Source organism: Dermacentor andersoni, chromosome 3 (assembly GCF_023375885.2).
Source record: "Dermacentor andersoni chromosome 3, qqDerAnde1_hic_scaffold, whole genome shotgun sequence".
Lineage (NCBI taxonomy): Eukaryota > Metazoa > Arthropoda > Arachnida > Ixodida > Ixodidae > Dermacentor > Dermacentor andersoni.
In genome coordinates, this window is record NC_092816.1 from 143,172,807 (window position 1) to 143,192,479 (window position 19,673).

Below are 19,673 nucleotides of genomic sequence, written 5' to 3' on the forward strand. Positions count from 1 at the left end.
TGAGGAGCAGATAAAGAAGTTATCTCTACGACGTTCTTAAGCTTTCTGTGAGACTATGTATCAAAACTAGTATTAGAACAAAAAGACAAAGTGCACCAAATCTTTCTGCATTTTCTTGTTGTATAAAGATTTCGCAATTTTCGCCAGAAAGTGGCACACTTCGTTGTTCAGATGCATGGTATATTTGCACATTAGTGACGCTTAAGTTGAAATTTATACATCTCTTACCGGATTTTTCGTTATCTTTCACAAAATCACGTGCTCTGATCAAAGGAACCAGAGATACCCGTTTCGCATCGCTCGAGTGAAGCACTACCATTATTTAAAAGTGTAGTGCACACCGCTCGCGATTTAACTTGTTTGCGTGAAATGCGGCAACTGTACTCCTGTAAGCGCTCAAACCTAAGCTGTTCGCGCGTTTTTCACCTCCATATATTCATTCACCTTGGTGACCATTGCGAGAAAAACACTTATGACAAGCTACATTGATATCCATCTAACGATTCCGTTTGACAGAGAATGATACACGGCTGACGATGACTGACGCAGAAGCATGACAAGCTGACAAGCCAGGTGAACTAGGTCACGATATAGCATGTTTACCGGCTCTCGGAGCATTTTCCTCTCATTTTCGCTCGGCTCGCTTGAAGCGTCAGGCGTCGGAAATGAAGTCCTCTCTGGTATTGGTCCTTCTCGCTGGAAGTTTGATGAACTTTGTAATCGCCGATTCAGGTACGACCTTTGAAACATTTCGTTCGTCGATGCAGCAGTGTCCGCCCGACACCTTCTCTGTTGCACAACCAACAAGCTATATGTGAAGAATCGAGAACTTTGGGTTTTGCACTCGTTTGTGCAAACCATTACTTACTGGCTGCGGTATCTATATGGTCGGATTTGAAGGTATGAGAATGTAACAGGAAGTTTTCTTATCATGAAGCCTGCCTCAAGGCAAAGTGTGGCGAAATGTGTTCCTTTAGGTGTACAACTTGAACATTTAAAATAATGAGATCGAACGAGAACACATTTTGTTGGCAGACGTTGGTTCACTGAGCTGAAGCATGTGCATATGTCGTTCTGATGACTTTTATATTTCATGGTTACACCAATGTAGTTGAAGGAAAGGTGCCTCTATATTGCGGCGGCCAAGTGGAGTGATGGTCCAAATCCGAAGGCATGTTTTATTACCCTGTTTTTCTGGCTTATAATTTAGCACGGCTCATATTCTGTAGCCACTTTACTCCCTTGGAAGAGAGGAACCAGAAGTGTAAGTCTTTCACGTGGCGCTGTATTGCACTCAGCTCTACTAACGCTAAACTGAGATCTCACTGATACCTCTCAATAACCCACACCAGTGAAGTGGTGGTTCATGCTGCCTTGATTGTACGATTAAAAAGCTTGTTTCTGTGAGTTTTATAACTACACTGTCTTTGAGATGTAATTGTCCAGTCTGTTTATAAACCCTTCTTGATTAGTCGAGCAGTAATTGTGTTCTGATGCTTGGAGATCACTTACCGCATTGCTATATGAGAGAGCAAATGACAATCCCGTCATCGTATTTGCCATGTAGCTAGTTACAAATTCCCGTCATGTTCTTGTCTCGAATAAAAGTTGAATCGTCCGCCAAATACCTTCTCTTACCCACAAGGTTACATTACGAGCCCCTAATATTGACCTTACACTTGTTAGTATTATTGCACTTTTTAGGTATCGTCGACAATTGCTTCTTTTACTGCAGGTACGCTCGAAATGCAAACTACACGAAACAAAAAAGCAGGTCTATCAAAGTTGCCCGTCCAGATTCATCAGTAAGAGTGTCAGCTGAGTGTGAAGTTTGAAATCCTCATGAAAATATTTGTGTATTCAGTAATTAGGTCATATAAGAGTCTTCACAGCGATGATAATGTAAGATGAAGTGTCCATAAACAGCTCTAGGGACATTGAGACGGTACTATCAACCCCGGCAGCAAATATGTTTATGATACCTATGTTGCCTGAAACCTTTCTTCCACAATCAAAGGTTATATTATAGAGCAGATGTTGCAGCATAACTATTGGTCCTCTGTGCCCGTGTTATAGATTTATTCGCACTTACGCTCAACAGTTCTGAAAGACACTCACGTAGCCCATGTCTTGATAGAATGTTAAAGTGTAGAAAGATGCCTGAAAAGCCGCCGCCTGTAAAAGGCTTGCCTATTTTTGTATGCAAGCTAACAATCTCATACACCGTGAGATCGAGCACGGAAAAAGTGTGCCCATAAATAAAAACAGTAGTTAGTTATGCAAAGGTGGAAATATCCATATGGGTCAGTACGCTATAACTTCACTAGCCGTAGTGCCAGATATTATTCTCAAGGAGACTCTGAATACATATATTAGAGACACTTTGGATTAGGGCAGCAACTGACAACTTTCTTCTTTCAGCCTTCGCAGCTTTATTTTTCTATGGTGTTAAAACGATGGTAAAGACCCATTTTATTTTAAAGGTGTTTGAAGATTTTGCGACGTCGAATTGTTCCAAGGCTTCTAGATTATGGCTTCACGGAGGATGGACTGTTTGACATTCCCGAGAATTAAATAAACAGTCTCACAGGTTTCAGCTGCAATCTGCAGTAATATTTTTCCAGTTTGAGGGTGTGTAGCCAATTACTGCGCTTGTTTGCTGTAGGTTGTTGTGCAACCCAGAACTGCGAAAAGCTGTCTAACCGTTTTCCGTCCATAATTTTTTGTACCAGGCACATAGGTGCCTGGTACAAGAAATTATGGCTGCCAGATTATGAACGGCGCTGAAGCCTACAGGTGCCCAGCTGCTTACCTGTAAAATCTTTTGTTTTCGCACACAGCTTTTCCTTGGCATTCTTGGTCTGACAGACGTTTCAAATATGTGCAACAATTTCTGCAACTCGACATAAACTGAAGCCCTCCAGATTAAGCAGTAGATAACCGCCGAGCTTTCTTTTTTTCAACATTAACCTTTATCTCGTAATAGTGATGCAAGGGAAACTCGAAAGTTATGTTTGTTACAAACTGCTTGAAGTTCTCGCATCTTGGGAACGATGCTTGTACTTTGCGCACGATCACATCGTTTCTTTTTTTAAGCCTTTTATTATTATTTCTTGCCTTTTTATTAGGTCCTTGCGTCCCCTTAATAGGGGATTGTTTCTTTTTCTCAATCTAACCATGTACTCTTTGATAACTAAGCTTTTTGTGGCCAGGTTGCGGCAGAAGTCCTGTCCGTGGACATAAATCGATAATTTTTCATACGTGGGCCAATCCCGATGATCTGCAATGCCGGGCTGACCCATGGTGGAGCTGCACTTCGCCATTAAGGGGCCCACACTCACCGCTTCATTGGTCATCCTTCACAGGGGGAAAGGGCACTTAATTTTTTATGGGTATATCAGTCGAAATTGTCTTCTTGACTCTTAAGCTGTCGTATAATTGCAGATCCTGTCTTGAACACCATGGTGGTACTTAATGAGGAAAAACATATAGTTGTAGTAATGCAAGCACGATAAAGTGTTCAGAGGACAATGAAGATGGCGTAATTCACAGTGGACGCCCAAGAAGCATCTGCATAAAGCAGTCGTTTTGGCATGGCGCCTTCTGTTAGTACTGAACGAAACAAATGCGCTTGGCAGAAAACTTTCCTCAGCCAATCGAGAGAGAGAGAGATTTATCTACAGAAAAAAAGAGAGGTCGGCCTGCACTCTAGTTGCTACACAAAAAAACTCTTTGCTTACAATTTATTTTTCTAGCGCGCTACCTTGTACTCCCTGCGACGTGGACCAGTACTCAAAACCCCTAATTTCTGTTTGCACGCGCTTCACAAAGCCAAGTTATTTCTCGACAAATGTTCTAACTGCGCCACATGAGGTGCGGAGCGTTACTGGGCCAGGTCAGTGCACTGGCTCTCAATCCGCCTTTTTCATGGCGCGACGGCGCATGCACCCTGCCCTAGCGGATTAGTCGCAAAACATTTTGGAAGGGGCGCGCGCGGGCGCGCGCTGGAATGTCCTCCGAAAAAAAAAAGAGCGCTTGGCCGCGCGTTGCAGCATACACTGGTGCCGTGTACGCGCTGAAACTCGACGTCGGTGTGGTCCCTAATGCTTGCGTAGCGTAAAACTTCAACTTCACTTTAAAACAGAAAGTGGCCAGGGCTTCGTCCGGGTTGTCCGGACGACAGCGTGAGCATGTAGTTGCCGCCTTTCATTGAAGGCTAGCAAATTTAAAGAAAAACCCGTGCGTTACGCTTGGGCAACACCTAAAACGATCACGTTGCTGACGAAGTCTTCTCGCAGCGTGGGCCCTCACTTGGTCGTGGTGGCAGCGCGTGCCTGACTTCACGTACTCGTTTTGGGTGTGGTAACTCTGGGTCGGTACGAGTCCGACAAGACGCTCACGCCAACGATTGACCGACTGTTTAGCACACTGCATCACTGAAACCGTCATACCAGGCTGACAACGGCGCAGCCATGTACAACGTAGCCGACGAGCGTGAGTTGTCGTACTGCGACGGGCTTTCTTGTCGACGGCACCGAGCAATCAGCATGCCGACCATCGTTCGACCGAACCCCGCGCGATCGGCCATAGAACCGAAAACACCATAGCGACAACGTGAGTCAAAAATGCCTACCCAGTTGTACTGCACAAGCTTGAACCCTTTCAAGCCGCGCATGTGAAGTTTGAGCCAATGTTAGGGTTCAGCGATTAAGCCTGGCGCGGTGTTCGTGCGCCCGCTACCGGCGGTCCTGTACTGAAATGTAAGCAGTTAGGAAGAAGGAAACTCGTTGAATAGTTCAGTTCTGGCCTTTGCTATTTGAAATAAACCAAACTTCGCACGGCGCGTACACAATCAGGGACAAGCAGTGACATAGCGCTGTGCCAACGCGTACATTTACATAAATGTATATATATATATATATCTATATATATATATATATATATATATATATATATATATATATATATATATAAATATATATATATTACGTCACCGTACCCTGCTGCCGCTAGCATTTGCTACGAAGATGGGTGGGTCTGTGCGTGTTGTTATGCTGCAACATTTCCTAATTCCGGAGATTCACTGTTTATTTCTGCGTCAAACGGGAAATAACTGATGGTGCATTCGGTATACAGCAGCATAAACAACCGTTGCGCTCACTTATAGAAGCGGTGCTAGTGATGGCATCCGCGTTTCCACAACAGAAAAACATAGCCTGCAAAAGAGCGCTTATGCCAAGCACAGTTCGATCTAATAATGCTTTATGGCAACCGCAAACTGCAAGTATGAAGGAGTTAAGGAAAAGCGAGCATCAGTAATAAGTTAACAACCTGTAATGTATGTATCTGGATCACAGTTGCCGTTGTTTAAGTGGTTCCGCCGTCCATATTGACTCGTCTCAGGGTGGAACAACATGGCACATATGCGCAGATACGTATGCTTTGCTACGTTTTGACATTATTTCATATGAACGATGCATCTTTTCCACATTATTTGACGCTAACGACTATCTGTGGCTGTGAATGTCGATGTAAACAAGTGCACCGCTTTGATATATCCGACGCGAAAGGCTGCGCTCGAAGACTTCTTGAATATGCGAAAAGCCTGAATGATGTGTAACAAAAATATAAAAAGCAAGCTCTAAGTTCAGAAATCTCCTATAACAAACTCCAAGGCAAGCCGTGTCGGCAAACAGAACTCCGCGTGCTTTTATCGGCCGTACTGTTTGCGCAGCAGCGCACTTAGGCCTACTCACCCAGTAGTGGGCGAAAGTTACGTGGCTCCCAGGAACGACATGCTGCCCCTGAAAAGGCATTAATAATTAAACGTACAACTGACGCGCAGTTGACGTGGACGCAGGTACGCAACTCAACAGGCGAATGCCCCGGCGCCCTTCCAAAACGTTTCCAGTGGCGTGCGGCAGAGGGCAGCGCAGAAAAACGAAAAGGCGGATTGCGCCCCCTAAGGCGCCTATTGCATTCCTACAGGACACGGGCTTCAAGTTCACTTTTAAATAGGTAGTGCATTATTGCATATCGCGCATATGGGCACTGTTATTGTGGGCGTATAAGCGCGCAAGAAGTGTACGTTTTCTCGTAACATCCTTTTTTTAACGCTTACCATTTTTAGTGGAGTAGCATGTAGATCTTAAAGGTACTCCAACGTCTCGTTACACAATTAAACTTCAATCCATTTCTGCAACGTAGGTGATCCGTGGTGTCATTTTGTGGCCACCATGATAAAGTCATTGACCATCTATTCCCACAGTGCTCTGACAACAACATCTAACCGACATCGAAGTCAGCAATTTGAAGGGCTTCATTTGCATAAGCTTTCCACCAAGGTCAGGCTGCTTGCCCCATGTTACTGAAAGCATCACAGCATAAGAGATTCATCCTACTTGTACCTAAAATGTTTAGCCCAATGACAACGTCTGAACTTCAATATGCCAAAGTAAGGTGTCTAACCTAAATTATTATGCTATTAGCAAAACTGTCCTCAATAAAACTTGCGAAACTTGATAGCGTCGTCTGTACTGCAGTCAGATTTGATCTTTCGTATGTACGTCACTATCACGAGTGTGCATTGGTAATTATCACACGTGCTCTTCTGAATTATCGGAGCTCATAAAACATGACACGCTTTGTGCTCGTGGTGGCTTGGTGTGCAGTTTATGAGAATGTTGCCGACTGTGTTCACATTTTCTGTTTATATCCTCAACTTATTTATGTCTACGGCAGGATGAAGGCCACTCCCGGCGTTCTTCACTTGCTCATGTGCTGCGCCTGTTGACCTCATTTCTAGCTTCCAAGTTTCCTTATTCCACCGCAAATTCTATGTCTCTGGTTTCGTAGACTTCGCTTCCCTATTTGCGGGATCCATTCTGCAACTCCAAGAGACCACCGGTTACCTATCCTACACACTACACAGCCAATCGTTCATCATTTCTAGTTTGTTTTGTATTTTGAACTAGAACATGGGCAACACCTCTTCGCTTTGGAACCCGCAAACGTCTTTGTGCCCTTCGAAATTTGAGACTCATTACGGTTGCCAGCATATTTCAGTGTTGTTCCTGTACATTTTCGGCGCAATCCGCACCCATCGTGTTTAGAAAAAGTTTATTTCAACAAGAGACGATAATAACACGGAGTCACAATCACGGCACAATTCCACCAGGACGATAAGATATACAATGTACGAAGCACTGTATACACGGCACGTTTTGAAAGTAGTGTCCGAGTCTTCCCTCACTTACATATAACCACACAGACTCACGGAAGCGCACAGTTACACATAAACAAATCGTCACATATATGACATGATGTTCAATATAAACAGTGTACACAATGGTTATGTAAATTGATGACGTGACAGAGATTCTTTACATAATTTTGTAGTGATGTTGCGATGTGTATATACTAAAATGATGGTGTATACGAGAGCACGCGCACAGAAGTCATGGGCACATACATTCTATGGACATTCCATGAATGCTTCTGATGGCTTGGCTACAAGAACCAGGCTGGTCGAAAATTGAACCATACGCAGTCGTCATCCACCGACGGCAAGCTCATCTTCCCCAAGGAAGGACAACTCCTCTGACAGAAACGACAGTAGCTAAAAGTAGAGCCTCTCCAGAAGTGGAAACTGAGCGCGGTGAGGGTTACCCATCGAGTTTTGTCTAACATTCTGGGAAAATATTGATGCCACTTTCGTGTTTGCTCTCAGCCGCGGCATTGAGAACTTTGAATTCCCGTCTAGTTTTCGAGGTGGTCATGTTGGGCTGATACCTAAGCACAATCCATCATCAGTTCCTCAGGAGGAAGGGAGCCCAATTACGCTTCTCTACATTGACCACCAAAACCTTTAGAGCTGTTATCACTCGGCGCTGGGGAAGCCTGATGCCTTCCTTAATAGGACATCATTAGGCATAGCCACTCCCTGGCAAGAGATACATGGTCTGGCGTTCGTTACCCGTGACACAATGATATTCACGTTGGCCAGGTTAGCACGTGGTCTCTCAGTTTTGCTGGATCAACAAAAAGCATTTGATCGTCTTGAACATAGCTGTATACTTAATGTGCTGATCTTGTTTGGCTTTTCGTCAAATTTTGTTGAATGTAGGACTGCGTATTCAAATATCTGAGTATTAGGACTGCGTATTAGGACTGCGTATTCAAATATGCGAAGTACATTCCTTTTGGATACTCGTGAAAGTACACCATTTCGCGTTACTCGGTGGTGTTCGTCGCCCTCTATCCCCAGTACTCTTTGTGCTCAGCCTTGAACCGTTTTCTGCGCTCGGTACTGAGATACACGCGCGCGGTCTCCCACTGCCTGCGAGTGGTGTTGTGAAGCTGACAGCCTTCGCTGATGACATCACATTGTATCTCAGGAATGAAAATATCTTATCCCGTAGCTTTCGAATTTTCACTGAGTACGGAAATATTCCAGGTGCTGCGCTAAATTTTGTACAATGTCGTTATTCGTTCATTGGTTCATCACAGACGCGGTTAAGTCACCTTTTCCGTCTTGAAAAGAGCAATTCTCTTTGTATTTTAGGCATTGATTACACCTATGATGGCATATGAGACTCTGTGTGGCTCTCATTTCTTGAAGATGTAAGGCGAAGTATTCAGGATGTTCGAGGGAATGATTTACCCCTATCACAAAGAAGGTACTTATCGTAGTCTGTATTTTGCGGCTGAGTGTGGTACGTTTTTCACGATGTACAACCACCATTACTGTTTACTAAGTCCTTGCAGTCCCTTCTTAGTTTGTTCTTCATGTCGGGTAGTACGGAACTGGTCTGTCATGCGACGCTTGGGCAACCATGCTCTCGCAGGGAGTTGGCATTCCCATCCATTTCTGTCCGCTGCCGGTTACTTGCTCTGCGATTTCTCCTCCGCCTGTTATAGCGTGACCAGTGTCCTGCGCGTGAACTCTCCTGCTCTTCGCTTGTCACAAAAATTCCTTACATGTAAACGGGCGTTCACCTAAATATCGGACCACAAGTGTTAAACGCACCTGTAGTTTACTCTACGGCCATGGCATTTCATTTCCCCACACAACAGGTATGTCCTTTTGTAGACGTTCTCGAAAATCGTGTCGTAGATACAATTTCCGCCTTACTTCTTCCACTAGTTTCCGCAGCGCGCCGCACACGTTCCACTAATGTGTGGTGAAGTGCGACAACGACATCACTTTTGCTTGCGCAGCTACGCGATTTCATGTGGCGTCTAGGATGGCAAGTGCTCCCAACGCGTGACAGGCTAGATTGGTGGGGCATAATCCTATGATCGCTGTGTCTCAATTGCCCCTTTCAATATTCCCACAAACATGTGCTGTTGCAATGCGTCGTTGCCAGGACTTTTTGGAGAACTGTGCATGCTGGTTTCCGTGCCCTTGGAGTTAACCACTTTATTACATCTGGTCGCTCCTCACGTGGCCGCTTCGGGCGACTTTCGATTACGGCGGGTGCTCTTGGTCTACGGCGTAACTGGTGCACGGATTGCTGCGGGACATCGTCGCTGCGCTCTGTTTGCACTTTTGGACAGGCTCTACTTTGAAATACTGTCGTTTCTGTCAGAGGAGTTGTCCTTCCTTGGGGAAGATGAGCTCCTTCGACTGTGGTCATGCCGTTGCTGTCAGTGGCTGGTGGACGCGTATGCTTCAATTTTCAACCAGCCTGGTTCTTGTACTCCACTAGAAATGGTAAGCGTTTCAAAAAGGAAGTTAGAAAAAAACGTACACATCTTGCGCGCTTACACGCCCACAATAACACTGCCCATATGCGCGATATGCAATAATGCACTAGCTATTGAACAGTGCATTTCAAGCCCGCATACTGTAGGAATGCAATAAGCGCCTTAGGGGGGGGGGGGGGAGGCAATTGAGAGCCAGTGCACTGACTTGGCCTAGTAACGACCCGCAGCTAATGTGGTGTATTTAGAACATTTGTCGAGAAATAACTTCGCTTTGTGAAGCGCGTGCAAATAAACATTAGGTGGGTTGGGTTCTGGTCCACATCGCAGGTAGCACATAGTAGCGTGCTAGAAAAATAAATTTTAAGTAAATAGTTCTTTTTGTAGGAGCTAGCTACGTGACCGAGACGTAGGTACTTCCGATCATGCCTATTGAGATCGCCTGGTATATGAAAGTTACAGTCAGGAAGGAAACGACTATGTGGCCCGTACTGCCAGTCCGCGTCATACGAGCGAAGCTTCGAGCGACTCGCGGAGGCTCGCCCAACCACAATTGTGTTACTTCTTGAACGTGGTTAGAGTTAGCTTGTGTGGGTCACTGTACGTAGTTTTGAGAACACGGGAAGCTCAATAGTGTCAGACAGGCCACAATGGACTGGTCCCCGCTGCTGCACAACACTGCCGTTTAATCTGCCAGTCATTGTGTGTCAACAGTTACTGCGTGTAATTACCCGCTCTTGTAGTCATGGCGACCTCATACTTTTCAAAACTACTGAATTAAGATGGTGTAACAGATGTATTAATACTTTCGCATTTCATGAAAGCTGGACATCCAAGTGGCGAGTTAAGGCTAAGATTAACTTTGCAAATGGCAGCACGAAAAAATCATTCTAGGTAGTACTGCTTTTCCTTCTTCAAGCATAGTGTGGGCCTTACTTTGGCAAATTTCTTACTCCAAACCGATGTGCTATTTGGCAAATTGTACTTTTATGTAAATGTGACATCATATGGCTTTATAGCTACCACTGACTTGCATATCCAGGGCTTTTCAGAATGGTAAAAAGTTGTAACAAGGCAATAACACTAACTCTGCACGTATATTGCACCTCGTTTAGTGCAGAAATTCTTTTCCATAACAATCCTCAATTTCTTTTCTGTGTGCGATATACCGTGGGTAAACGCAATAGGATCTACCTAATTTGAAGTGTAGTGAATAGCGGCCTCAAATTATTATTTGAGAAATACGAGACAATAGAAGTTCCTTAAGCACCCTTCTTTTTCATTTTCAGAGCAATCGACTAATTCAACAGAACAGCAACCTGAGCAACCCGGCAACTGCGAGAGGGTCATCCCTTTACCTCCGGTAAGTATGAGACTCGAAGCATACTTGGAATCTTCTTGATAACTCTGACAATTCCAGTTCCGTTTCTATGGAGATGCACGCTCTAATATTGCATCCTCAATGTTGAGCGGACATCACACATCAACGACATTACACACATGTTTGGCTCAGGTGCTTTACTCACTGGAGACATTCATGCTAATCAGTTGCATATATTGTGTCGTTTCCTTCTTCTAAAGCAGTTAAGGAGGCCATATTCGTACCATAAATATTATATTGTACACATTCGTAGAAAAAAGCACCCACTTACACGCAACGCATAATTTTCCTGTATAAGAGAAACGGAGTGGCAGAGGGACATGCGAAGCGGTGCTATATATATGTATAGAAAGAAGCCGCAACAGGACTGATCAGAATTTTGGAATTCCGAGCATAAAGAACACATAGAACATAAAGCAACACGAGACAGTACGGTGTGCTACCATTCGTACAGAGAGCCTTAAGTAAGGCACAGTGGTAAACCATGCACCATAACCTTCCACGCAAGAACGGTGCGCCCCAAACGCTACAGCCCCCCACCTACTCTTGATGATTAGCTCTCTTGGCTTATAGATGCTATGGGGAGGTTTGATTTGCTAGTCGTTATTTAGAAGAAAATATTAGAACAATAAATTAATAAAACACATCGCAATCATAACACCAACTATATCATGTACATATGTACAGAAAACCTGTATATATACATTAAGGAGAGTTTATCTTTAAATTCAGCAGCTCAAAGGAAGATCGCCACTCTGTTCTCCGAGTTCTGTACAGTATGCGGTATACCGCAATCGGCCGATCGCTCAACTTATGATCTTATTTAGTTCTGATTATATAGGCATATAAATGGCGTAGAATATATTGAACGTTATACAAAGATGTCAAGAATCTTTGAGGCCTGTTTGCTGGCTGTATATATATATATATATATATATAAATATATATATATATATATATAAACTAATAAACCGTTTAGCGCTTTCATAGACTAATCCGTGTTAGGAAATGCAATTGTCTACTTGCCGCTCCATGTATTATTGGATGATAATTTAGTCATATGTTGTGATGAATAAACTTGCATGTCTGCTTTCTGCATTGGCATGGGAATATTCAGTTTTTTTTTTTTTTCATGTCATCTTTGTCAGTGGGCGAAATCATACCGTGGAAGGTGTTGGTACATCTGCAAAGGATGGCCCACGCGCATTGAATTTGAACCTGAAGGTATTTCTTGCGGGGTAAGTTGATTTTTTGCTGAAGTGCTTGAACGCGATTTTCGTGACTATGTTAGGGTTTATCTGTGAAGTCCCACTTCGCGTCTCTTAGATGCGACATTGCCCTTCCGTGAACGTTTGGCGTCAAATTATACTTAAAATTGAATTGACTCTTTTATACCATACATCTATCTGCAACTAAAAAAGGATAAAGTAAAGAATTTGAAAATAAAAGATGCTAGATGGATTTCCCGAAACCAGTCTTGAATTCCTTATGGGTCCCTCAAACATTTTTTCTGCAACCTAAGAAAATAGACTAAAGTGCTGTGATAATTACTTACGCATAGAGAAACTTTATCATGGAATGCGTTCTCACAAAAAGCTTATGTTAGTGGGCTATTTCAGAAAGTTCCAAGTAGTTCAACATTAACCTTCTTTTAAACAGCGCTGTTCCTCAACCTGTGTTCCTCGCCTTCATGGCTCTTGGTGTTAACAGCGCAAAACGTAGACGGGACACGAGGCGAGAAGACGACCCCACATGCGCTGACTTTCAACATGTTTGTTTGAAGGAAATACACTGGATTGCACAGAAGCCATGGTGTATTCTATACCTTTGAAATGTCAAAAAAAGTATATGGGGCAAACTTCAAGATGCACAAACGAAAGACTAAAGGAACATAAACTTAGCGTCGAGCAGGCGAACAGGAATCTAAGTATCCACGTGAACGATTGCCCCTTCAAAGCTTGTGCTGCAGAATTCAGACGCTGTAAAGTGCCGATAAAAACAGAACGACCAGCTGATTTGGGAGGTAATTGAGGCAGCCGAGATTGCCAGACTTCATCGCCAACGCGTTCACACGCCGTCCTTGTTACTAACAAAAAAAGAACTTGAGCTTTTCCACGTACAATTATCTTGAGTGAAAAACAAGTGCGTCTTTCCCATGATGTGCAACACGTGTCTGTGACACATGTGGGCAAAGGTATAAGAAGCCGTGTTTCTTTCAAATAAGCGTTGTTGAAAGTTCGCGCTTGTAGTGTCGCCTTCTCGACTCGTGTCCCGTCTAAGTTTTGCGCTGTTAACCCCAGGACGGGAAATCAAGAAGCTCCCAAGCTGCTATTCTATCGAAATACATTTCATGGCTCTGTCTGACCTTTATGGGCATAACGTCTTCCAGGTACACTAATGTTGCGGCTTTCCGGTAGATTTGAACATATTGCACTCAGCCGTCTTTTACGATGCAGTTTTTCTTGCCAATGTGCAGTTTCGCATCTCGCAATCGATTCCAGATGCAGCGCTCGCTTTGTCTACAACGTGTAGTCGTAGCACTTCCTGCACAAATGCGAGAAGACGAGCATAGGTCGAGCTTTCTTTTGGCGCTGCTTGGGAGCTCAACGCGCCACGTAAAACTACGACACGTGATTACGACGTTCGCAGCATGTTTGACGCGAGAAATATGGTGGTAGTTTTACGAAAACGTTAAGTAATATTTAAATGAAAAAAAAAGTTCCTTCGGAGGCATACTATCAATAGTGGCGTCCACGTGGTGACAGGAGATACGTGGTGATCTGTCACCAATTAAAAAAATTGTTAATTATTTTTTGCCTTTAATTTCAGTGGACTAATTGCAATTGGTAAATTGAAGAGACTTCTTTGTAAAAGCTTTGTCAACTTTTATACGTAGAAAAATGCGGTTATATTCAGAACTGTGGCATGACAAATTTCGGCTATCAGAGCCCGCGAAACCCGAAGGGAACAGCAAGCGCAAAGCCGCGCCCCTCGAGGTGACGTCCCCCTGAAGCGGGCAGCCAGCGCGCTGCGTTTCAGGAATCGCCAACCGCTCGTGCGCAGGCCGAGTACAAGGCCGGAGAGAGAAAATCTAGGGGCTATTGCATCACGAATGTGTTACTTTGTCTTGGTACTACTGATGAGAAGTTTCCTTGCTCCCTTTGTATGCGTTTGTCCCTAGGCGTGCCGGCATTGCAGTTTGAGGTCGTGTGTGCGTGTGTGTATGTAAATCGTCCACTTGTTATCCTCGTACTCGTCGGATGTTGCTGGGAAGCTTGTTGCGTTTTCTTTCTTTTTTTATTTTTGTGTGACAAAACACAGGAAATTGTGTGATGGTCGCAAGGGCACCACTGAACCTTTGCGATTGACGACGAATCGGATAACTTTAAAAGCAGTTTCGGTTTCGCGCGCTCTGACAGCCTAAATTTGTCGTGCCCAAGCTCTGCGGATAATTGTAATTTCTCAAGATCGAAAAGTTGGCATCGCTCGTATGGGGAGATCAAGCAAGCTTCAGTCTACCAGCTTCAATAAGCTCACAGAAGACAAATGTTTAAACTTAGTATATTAATTTCTGTTAATTATTGAGTGATTATCCAGTATCCCCAACCAGCCCGCGGTCGGCACCACTGACGAGGTGTCTTCGAAGCACTAGTCCTTTTACTTCAAAACAGCTTTTTTTTTTTAAATATTACTTAAACACTTCGTAGAAACGCTCCGTATTTACTCGCCAAGTTAAAGAGGCAGTTATCGAATTTTCATAAGTTTACCTCTCAGCGGTAAGGCCACCATTGTGTGGTACGGTGGCGCGCTGAAGCGAATATTGTCGCAATGCGTACCTGCTCTGTTAACTCAATTCTCTGTATTGCAATTCTGAGAAGTAGGTAATGAACACTCATTCAGCACATATCTTGTGTTCGTTTACTTGTCGTTGTCATAACTGGCGCAATTGAAGATGTAACTCGGCATTTACAGCGCCACTTCAAGACACCCGCCTATCGGAAATATCGCGCCGGAGTGAAACTTCCTTCTCCACTCCACCTAGCCCGGTATTCTCAAACGATTTACCACTCCAAGCTCTTTCTCCACTCCACCTAGTTGAATTCAGCACTACCACTCGACTGAAGCAGACCCTACGATCCCAAATATTTGCCCTGTAGTGTCAACAAAGCCTAGAAACCACTTCTATCGGTAGGCGGCGCTGCAATCCACTTTCTTTAATCGAGGTGAAGCGTTCAGGGGAGGAACGTTTAATCATACGGAGGCTAGTTCTGACGCAGAGCTAGGGTATGCTTTAAACATTGCAGCTGAGCGCTTTCCTATATACGTATTTCAATCTTAACTCTCAAATAGGTTCTTATTGCCTGTAACAGTGTATTTTCTTTTCGCTGGCAGCTGATCACCGTCAACAACACCAAAAGAGTCTGCAAGCGAGGCAACTGCGTAAAAGAAGAATCTGTCAGTGCCCAACCACAGCAAAAGCGACTCATCCCAACCCAAGTTTCGGCCCCTAAACAAGAGTCCGGGACTGGAAATCTGCTGGGAGCCTCCGATAAGCAGGCTTCCGAAAGCTCGGCTTCTACAAAACAGAAGCCAACCAGCTCGTTAGGTGGTCTGCTATCGAAAAAGCATTAGCTACTGATACATTCACAAAGCAGCAGAACCGTATAATAGTGTGCTAAATATTTCGAGGTGGAAGATTACTCTTAAAGCGTATGTGCGCAAATGAAACAAAAGGTCAAATTATTTCCTCGGTGCTTAAAACAATCTCTGAGAATCAGTCACCGGTTGTTGTTTCGTGACAGTTGTGACCAGTATCTTGACACAAAATAAGTTTGAATAGAGAGCTGACTTCCAAGTCACTGATATTTTATTGTAAAAGGCTAGGTGCTATCTGAACTCAAAAGCATAGATGCCGTCTACGATAGAAAAGAAGCCCCCTATAACAATTCATAAAGGATGTTTCGCAATTTTTATGTAAAAAGGACGTGATTATTTCGGTTACCCTATGCAATTAGTCATTTTCACAGTGAAGAGGACTCTCAAAATATGAAGCGCCACATTTTCGAATGAATTCCCTTGAAACTGACTTTGCTACAGAGGTTGTAAGTACTTTAAGATATCGCTTTGCTATAATTAAATGGACTGTAAAAGTTCTCTCACCCATTTTAAAGTCTTTAAACATAAAACAGTTCACGAAGAAAAGAAATCCAATAGATATCAGAGTTCGTTAATTAAGCACTCTCTGCAAGTGGCCCAAAGCTGAAGAGAAGGAGTTGTTACGACGTTGAACCATATGATTAAAGTGCATGATAAGCAAGAAATACTATTTTGCAAAAGAAATATAAAATATTCGTCCGTATGTGCTGAATTTTTCACACTTACCAGGTATTCATCAAGCTAATTTCAGAACATACCGTCTGCAAAATGTCATAATTTCATTTGCGGCCATTATGCATTCATGATGAAGATTATGACCATAGTTATCGTCCAGGCTCGTCATCGCCGCGGTGAATACGACGGGCAGACCAACAAACAGGAGCAGCAAATGCACGTTTGATATTTTGGCACATGTAGCAGTTAAACTGTGCTCATGAGGCGGCTTAAGCAACTTTGTCTTGTAACATAGTAACTGTTACGTAGCCTATTGCTATAGAGTAAACACGGGAATAAATGTTGTAATGTTCTTCCTTCATGAAGGCAGTGGGCAACTTACGAAGTGATAATTCGTTGCTGAAAACACTTACCCAACTTCCGTCTCTCATATTTATTAAAACCAGTCTGGTACGAAAGAAAAGCATAGTTGGTTACATAGATAATATGCGGTGGATCGTTCGCCGCAGTTGTGGGTAATGAACAAGTGGCTTTCATTAATGTTTGGTGTTCTTTTCTTACATTTCTGCTTTACGAATAACGAAACTGCTTTTTTTGTGATTAATGGTGAACAATTTCACTATATGAAAATTACCAAGACGCCCTATTACCGGCACATCACTACAATACATCCGCGCAGAGTCTTCTTGCCATGTTGAGTGTATGTGTGTTTCCTTCTATTACTTTTTTGAGCAAGTAATGCTGGTGTGTTCCGCAAACATGATTCCTTTGTCCAATTCCCTTGAAGCGCTGTGTGTAAAATTGTGCACTCCAAGACTGTACAACCACATAAAAAGCGCCAATAAAAAGGGACATTTATAGCATATGACATAAATTTCGGAACACTTGCATTTAAAACTGTGCAGCAAGTTTAGATATTATATTTGGATTGTTTCAATAAAACGGGTTGAAAGGAGGATGGCTATGTTATTACTCAATGTGTCAATATCTCATGCAGCGGGTTCACCGCTTTTATCGTTTTTCACGTTCTTTTGCTCCAGGCATAATTCTGGGCGTCGAGATGGATGTTTTTCATATATTCTAGACAAGAAAGAGGTTGTTTTATGTCGGATGTTCCTGCATAGATAGCTCTCCCATAGAGTACGCGTTCTCTAAGCTTGATAAAACTCCCTGAAGAATTGAAAAGTGGTAATTACTTCTTTGTTTGTAGGCTTTTCTTGGTTATGGAAATGAAAGATTTTTCGGGGAGCTAAATTTTTCATCGACAGCATTTATTAGCATTTTTAAGGTACGGGCATATTTATCCTCGCTCCTCTAACAATAGCGAGGGTCATGTGTTAGAGAGACATAAGAACACCACAAAATAAATAAGTATCGTAAAGCATGCCAATGCATGTTAATCTCTAGCAGGGGTGTCGAGTGAACAACACGTTTAAGCATGGTGTAGGAGCTCCACATTGAGAAACAGCAAGCTGTTGCATTGAATCACCAAAAAATGTTTAGGAAAAACATGACTGACAAATATGATTGACTGTTAGATTCTGTTAACGGAATTATTGTAAGCACCAGTTATGCTATCGTCTTGGCAGTCCTCAGGTTCGATTATAAGCAATGGGGCTAGGAAAGCTTGGCGATAATCACAAGCCGAGTGGGGCTGATATAGCAGGGTTCTCTTTCCTCTAGTATTTCTGTGACGAATCAGCTACATAAGTTCTTGACTCTTTCAACTTGGCAGTGACAAAGTTTTAGCATGTTTTCGGTTATAAAGTTCGTCCTCTGTTTTAAGAGATGGCGAAAGCAACATTAACAGATTAGTTCCCTCTTGAAGTTCACTGACACAGTTTTAAACTTGCGCACTGCTTGAAGCACTGGAAACGTAGAAGTGGCACGCAGTGCTTGGCAACGATTGCAAATTAGCATCATGGGTTTGCTTTACGTCAGTATGGTTCAATCGCACGTTTCTCAGCTTTATGTTTGCATTGGTATATAACACGTTGTTTGAATAATTTAGAGCAATGTACGATTGATTCGAAATAATATTAAATTGCGGCACTTGACTCCCCTCTTCATTTGGGCAGTATAATTTTCAATTTTACGTATTTAGCCAACTTAAAGCACACTATATATCCTACTGGCTCATAAAACTCCAAAATGGAGGTCATGAATTATTAATTTTGGCTTTGTGGTGCTCTAAGAAAGGTTACACGTTCGATTAATTAGAGTTCATTTAGAAAGTCTTTCACGAAATGACCATATTAAAAGAAAACGCTGAATAATTATAAAGGAGGCAGTCATGCGTTATGTACAGCTGAGAAAACATGCGATAGGCCCGAGATTCTATGTTATGAACTAAGAATTTGTGAAGCAATGCAGCTCAAGGATTTACTGCGACAGCCTAATAAGCCCTTTCATTGGTGATATGACTACGCCCAGTATCTAAAATACTTCATATAGCCGACACGAACACAGAGAACACTAAGCGCCAATAGCAACTGCTTAAGAATGATCTGTTCATGCGCTGGAATTTATGCGCAACCTGTTACGGGGGAGTAGGCGCTGCCACGCGCTAGTCCACCGCAATTTTACAGTCAATTCACAGCTTACAGACATCCTGGGACCACTCTCGTACTTCATCTCTATCCAAGCTTTTCTCAGTGAGAAAACTTCAACTTCCATTTACGTGTGCTTGAAACCACATTGTGCTTCAAACATACCTAACTGAATTCTTGCATCCCGTACTCCTGAATGCAATATCCCGCGGTAGTTATTGTTACGTCGTCGCCTTCAAACAGGCTCAACAGGAAAAAAGCCCCAGCACGTATCTAGGAATCGAGCCACTCTATCCTGTTTTAAGCCATACAAATTGTAAAATTTCATAAAAGACTCTAGGCACGTACCAATAATAAATTGAGTGTTCTGAAGAGTTCTGGATTGGGATTAAATAAGGTCAAGATATGTGCATCCGACAGTTGTGCGCCGACTTTGTCGGAGAAACGATGCGGTCCACCAAATATATCAAACAAAATTAGCGCGCCGCAAGCAGGTCGAAGTTTGCGGGGTGCACACAGGTAATCTTCCTGCTTGGTATACCAGGACCCATAGCCATGGCAATAAACCGTGCGTACACAGAAAGACTCAGCCACCACAAGCCTTAAGGCAGAGTGCAGTGAAGTAATCATGCGAAGCGGACAACTGAACTTCAATAGGCTACGCACTTGTTCGCTCTCAGTTGCCGTGGCGTTTTCATTTCAGTTTG

The 19,673-nt window shown here is 43.2% G+C and overlaps 1 protein-coding gene across 1 annotated transcript; it reads left to right on the top strand.

The window, feature by feature from the left end:
- Positions 1-620: 620 nt before the first annotated feature.
- Positions 621-17,375, top strand: LOC126525300 (uncharacterized). Its single transcript, XM_050173320.3, has 4 exons — positions 621-732; positions 10,995-11,068; positions 12,235-12,324; positions 15,479-17,375. Exons 1-4 carry the CDS (start codon positions 666-668, stop codon positions 15,716-15,718), a joined length of 471 nt encoding a protein of 156 aa, XP_050029277.2. The 5' UTR covers positions 621-665; the 3' UTR covers positions 15,719-17,375.
- The last annotated feature ends 2,298 nt before the right edge of the window (positions 17,376-19,673 follow it).